The sequence below is a fragment of the Elephantulus edwardii genome, unplaced genomic scaffold, assembly GCF_000299155.1.
Source record: "Elephantulus edwardii isolate Elephantulus edwardi_28Jun2011 unplaced genomic scaffold, EleEdw1.0 scaffold00024, whole genome shotgun sequence".
In the NCBI taxonomy this organism is placed as follows: domain Eukaryota; kingdom Metazoa; phylum Chordata; class Mammalia; order Macroscelidea; family Macroscelididae; genus Elephantulus; species Elephantulus edwardii.
Genome location: NW_006399774.1, coordinates 3,391,694 through 3,397,498, shown reverse-complemented (window position 1 = coordinate 3,397,498; position 5,805 = coordinate 3,391,694). Strand labels below are relative to the sequence as shown.

The following is a 5,805-nucleotide window of genomic DNA, read 5'->3' as shown; positions in this document are numbered from 1 at the left end:
CATCATTGGTCACTTGTACAGAGGGAGCTCCTATGGTCTAGTGGTAGCAGGTTGATGGCATGTGGTTCGGATCCATCAGCTGCTCTGTGAGAGAAGGATGGGAAGTCTCCTCCCATGTGATTCACTGCCTCTGAAAACCTAACCCCAGCAACAACACCTCTCAGCGGGGTGAAAAGGTGGGGAAGGGTAGGGGAGAAGTGATCGTTGGTTACCAAGAAGAAAGGAAGTGCACCTTTTAAGAAGTGTTATGTCCTGTGTGTTTACAAAGTGCGCCAGGTGCGTGGTAGCTAAGGTGCTTGGCTGTTAACGGAAAGGCTGGCAGTTATTACGCTCTAGCCAGCCTATTGGAGAAAGATGTGACAATCTGGTCCCATCCCACTGTGACAACACTGTAGGACAGTCCTTCCCTGTCTTACAGGGTCACCGTGAGTCAGAGTACGTTCAACAGCAATGGGCTGTTTGGATGTCAGCATAATCTCCACTTTACAGACCTGTAGACTGAGGCTAGGAGAGGTTAGATGCCGTCGCAGCATCTCCTGGGTTAGGAGACGTGAAAAAAGCTGGATTCTGATCTGGCCCCGGTTTACTGTGTTATTTTACTGTTGATTCTGTGCGCTGGTCCCACTTACCACACATGAGTGTAAAAACAAACACTCTTAAATTTTTTTCTGAAGTTGACTAGTGGCTTCGAGGTGAGGACTTGTGCTGACAGCCCGAAGGTGTGTGGTTAGAATCCACCAGCTGCTCCACAGGAGAAAGGTGGGCAGTCTCCTCCCCTACAGTTTATAACCTCAGAAACCAAGTAGAGGATGAGTTTATGAGTCAGTTCGGACTCCACAGCAATGAGTTTGAAGGGAGCTCTGATAGCTTAATGGTAAAAGGCTGACCTGCAATCCAGAAGGCATACAGCTTTTATCCACCAGCTGCTCTATGGGAGAAAGATGGGCAGTTCCCCCACATCCAAACCCACCCCATGCGATTAACTGTCTCTGAAAACCTGGTGAAGGGTCAGCTACGGGTGGATTCCAACTCAGTTGTACACAACAACAATAACAACAACACAGTTGACTAGATCAAAGGCCGTTCTCTCCGGACACCTCCTCTTTATCTACTTCCTGCTAGTTAGCTTAATCCTCTGTGCACAACACACTCTCGAACTCAGGATAAGACATGATCCAGCCAAAAACTATCTCATCCATTTGTGAGAAAGTAAGCAGTCATGGCAGGTTCTGTAAGCACAAATCGTGAAGTGCAAAATCATTGAAAAGTCACCACAGTTGTTGGGAAGCTGTGGCCATTTTATTTTTTTGTTTGTTTGTTTCTTTATTTGTTTGTTTGTTTTTACATTCATTTTTTTAAATGAAAATGCCATTTTATTTACAAAATGTCAATAATCTGATCTACAAAAAGTTTGCCATCATGATTATACTTAACGTATCAGATAGTTATGCTTATCTTGGAGAGAAGGAGTGTAAGAAGAAAAATATTCTGTAAGAAATTTAGGCACTTTATAATCTGTTATTAAATTATATTGATATCATTTATATCAATATAGCAAAAGAATATATTATTTTACAAATTGTTGCCTGTATGTGGCCATGTATGTTAAAGAGCTGTTGTGCAGCGGGCAGCTGCAGGGAGGAAGGAGCCTGGTGTTCAGTTGGTGCTGAGTCATAAGAAACCTCTTTAGGGTTTCTGAGCCTGTAAATCTCTGTGGAATGAGACTCTCACCATCTTTTTCCCACGGAGCACTGAGGGGATTCAAAACACTCACCTTTCGGTTAGCGGTGCAGCAAGTAACACAGTTTGCCACAAGAGCTCATTGACATGTTTGGAGAAGAACAGCCTATCACCTTGGAAGTGGAAGATGGAGTGCTGTGAGAAATCAGAAGATACTGAGTTTGAAATTAGAAATATTATCAAAAAGCTTGAATGCTAAGTCCTATTGTTGTTCTTACTGGGCATGCCCAGAGGAGTTGAGAGATGTTCAGCTGGATAAGGAAACCAAAGAGGTCACTCCACATTCAACATGTGGACAGATCATTGCAGGATGACAAGCTGAGAAAGGGGCTAGGAGAAGGCGTTAGGCAGTTTCTCACTTTCCCTCAGTTTTCGTGTTAGTGCATCTGAGGAAGCATTACCACTGGTGAGCGTGTTCAGTGGACACGGTGTGATGTAGAAAGATAATCCCTCAGAGATTTTTCTGAGCACAGTGTTCCAGCATCTGCTCCACTGCACACTCTCGTATCAGAGGCAAGAGATGCGGTCTTTATGCTCTTAACTCACCTGCTCCTGTCTTCCTGCAGCTTTACAGCAGGCCGAACAGGCTGCTGCCTGGTGGGCCCCGGTACAAAGGGGAAGGGCAGGTGCAGGACAAGGCTGCCGTCACGTCTCTGCTGGATGGACTGAACCAGGCCTTCGAAGAGGTTTCCTCCCAGGTAGGCCTGTGCTTCTTGCTTGTTCGGGATCTTGGTTTCTGTAAAGTGGTCCCACTCCATACTAGTGATTAGTCCCACAAAAGCTGAGCCAGTGCAGTTGGAACGTTTTCATGTTCTTTTTGAGTTTTCAACATGTATGACTGACTCTTTATCTCTCTCTCTCTCTCTCTCTCTCTCTCTGTTTTTCCTTCCAGGGTGGAGGGACAAAAAGGCAGAGCATCCACTTGGAGCAGAAGTTGTATGATGGGGTCTCAGCTACTTCCACTTGGTTGGATGATGTAGAAGAACGTTTGTTTGTTGCCACAGCCCTGTTGCCAGAAGAAACAGAAACTTGCCTCTTCAGTCAAGAGGTAAGTCTGGCAAACAACAAATGCTGGAGAGGTTGTAGAGACATTAGGGCCTTTATTCATTGCTGGTGGGAGTATAAAATGGTGCAACCACTGTGGAAGGTGGTCTGGTGCTTTCCCAAAAAGTTGGAAATAGAAATGCCTTTTGATCCAACAATTCCACTCCTGGGAATATACTCTAAAGAAACCAGAGCTGCTGCATTATTCACAATAGCAAAGAGATGGAAGCAACCCAAGTGCCCATTAACAAATTAATGGATAGAAAAACAATGGTATAGTCATATAATGGAATACTATGCAACACTGAAGAATAAGGGACTCATAAAATATTACACAAAATGGGTGACCTTGGAGGATATTATGCTGAGTGAAATATTTCAGTCACAAAATGACAAATACTGCATAATGCCACTGTTGTAAAACAGGACTGACATGGGGAGAAACTAAGAGGGGATAAATAATGAAGGTTGCATTGGAACAGATTAAGAAAAGAACTGTTTAAAAGGAATATATGATTAGGCATCATTTGTATGACAATAGATCTGAGTAAGAGCAGCATAGTGAAGTGGACTTGGGGTGGAATTATGCAACATTGAATGAATTTTTTTTTTAAGTGAACTGGAGGGTAGGGAGGAAAATGTGAAACAATGAATGAATGAGGATTCAACGTTTCAGTAAACTTTCATTAAAATCACAATTAAAAAGAATTTTTTAAAAAGAAGTAAGTTTACTATCTGGTGTTTGTGAATGTGTAACAGTGCAGCAGACTTGATATTTGGATATGAGATTATTACTAATTTTATAGATAAAGAAGATAAAGCAAGAAACAGAGTAATAACATACAGTATGTTAGTGGTGTGCCCACGTATTTTGACGTGCAGTAAAGTTACTTAAATATAGATAGTTCTCAATGAGTTTTGTGTCTTGCATTTTATTCTTGTTCTTACATGTTTATGAGGAGGAGGAATTAGCAGAGAGTGTTTTTTGTAGCAACACTCTTGTAAATAACACATCTTCCATGAATAAAACACAGGCCAAGACAATTAATAAACTAAATTCTTAAATTGCACTTTCTAAAGCTCATTTAGTGAAGACATGCATGGCAATATTAATCAGTGTCAAATCCCTGAGGAAATTTCTGCATCCACAAGTTCCATTAAATGTATAGAAGTAAAGCAAGATCATCAACTTGATTTGTACATAATTGTCCTGAACACTAAGTACCGTTTCATGAAGAAATAATTGAATTTGCATCTAAATTTATGAATTTGTATCTAAATGTATGAATTTATACATGGAAATGAGTTTTCTTTCTTGTCACCCCTAGACTCTTGCCAAAGATATTAAGGAAATGTCTGAAGAAATGGATAAGAACAAGAGCTTGTTTTCCCAAGCGTTCCCAGAAAACGGAGATAACCGGGGCGTGATTGAGGACACACTTGGATGCCTGGTGGACCGATTGTCGCTGTTGGATTCAGTAGTGAACCAGCGATGTCACCAAATGAAGGAAAGACTTCAGCAAATTCTAAATTTCCAGGTAGGTTAAGACATGAGCAAAGGACTTGGAAACCTTTTTCAAATACCTTCCATAATGGTCAACGGGATATTGTATTGAGGTTTATTAGAGACCAACTCTTTTCCACGCAAACATACAGTGAAATGCAAGAAAGTACAAAAATATTAAAGACATTACACAGAAGTGTTAGAAAACTAATTCCATGCACCAAAGTATGGAGGGTTGATTAAATTAAGGAATAAATAAAACAGTGAATCGAATCAGTCTAAGTCAACTCCAAATTCGGATGGCATAGTTTGTAGGGAGTTGCCCGGCTAACCGGAGTTTACTCTTCACTCCTGGTTCCCACCCACCAGCACTCTAAGGGAGAAAGATGAGATGTCTCCTGGTGTGGCGTCCAGCCTCTCGAACCTGGTGGGTCAGTTCTGACTTGACGGCAGTAAGTTAGAGAGCTTAAAGTAATAATGTCCAGATAACGGTAGTGGAATTTCAAGCACGGCACCAAAGTGATATCCTGGAGGTGGTGTAGCATGGAAAGAGTCTAAGCCCCAAACTCAAGAGCCCGTGGGAGCATCTGTGGCCTGATTCTTCTTCTGCATTGAGTGTGTGGCATCAGGTCCCGCTGATAACTCCTCAGGTTCACGGCCTTCAGCCCCAGTTAAGGATCTGTCATCCACCGACTCAATAACTGAAAGCTTAAGAAACTTTCCCTATAATTGTACAATAAGGCAAATGCAAAAATACCTGATAAAATTTTAGGGTTGATTGTCATTCTTAATCAAAAGCATATTTTAGAAATCCCAAAGTTATAACTGGCTGGGTTTTTTTAACCAAACATGTCAAAATTATTTTTTAAAAATATACATGCAATGAGGGCTAGGAGTTTACTATAAAATGTTTTTTATATATAAAAACTTTCAAATGTTAAATAAATGTAACATTAATCAGGACTTGTCATGTTTTCAATCTATTTACCTAAAGGAACAAATTGTCACTCTTTTTGTTTATAGCGCAATGCAAAATTATTACCAATATTTTTATATTATTTCTTTACAAAGAACTGTGCATGATTGCCTTTGATGTTACCTAATATCCCTCAGTGCTAAACACTGTTCTAAGTCTATTTTACAAGGTGAAGAGAACCATAATTTGAATGAGCTTTGACACCAGCACTCTTGGGTTCAAAATCAGATTATGTCACTTACTCCTGAAGAACCTTACCCACTCACCATCGTGGCTTCATTTCCTCCACTATTAAATTGTGTTTCAGAGAGTGCCCATTGAGAATTGTAGGGATTGAATGAATTAATGCATGTAAAATAGTTCAAATAGTTCCTGGTATGCACCTGTTTTGGTTATGTGCCGTCAAGTTGCCTGTGACTCATAGCAACTGTGTACAAGAGCTCTGAAGCCTGCCCTGTCCTGAGCCATCTCACTGACTCCAACAAACCTAATCCCATTGCCTCAGTTATTGTTTTAATTCATCTCATCCAGAGTCTTCCTC

At 40.9% G+C, this 5,805-nt stretch overlaps 1 protein-coding gene across 1 annotated transcript in view; it reads left to right on the top strand.

Annotated features, from left to right (window-relative positions):
• Positions 1 to 5,805, top strand: part of SYNE1 (spectrin repeat containing, nuclear envelope 1) — a 644,155-nt gene that overhangs the window by 423,436 nt on the left and 214,914 nt on the right. Inside the window, exons 99-101 of the mRNA XM_006882743.1 lie at positions 2,307 to 2,438; positions 2,633 to 2,788; positions 4,113 to 4,322. Coding sequence (XP_006882805.1) covers positions 2,307 to 2,438; positions 2,633 to 2,788; positions 4,113 to 4,322 — 498 coding nt within the window. The remainder of the gene's footprint in view (positions 1 to 2,306; positions 2,439 to 2,632; positions 2,789 to 4,112; positions 4,323 to 5,805) is intronic.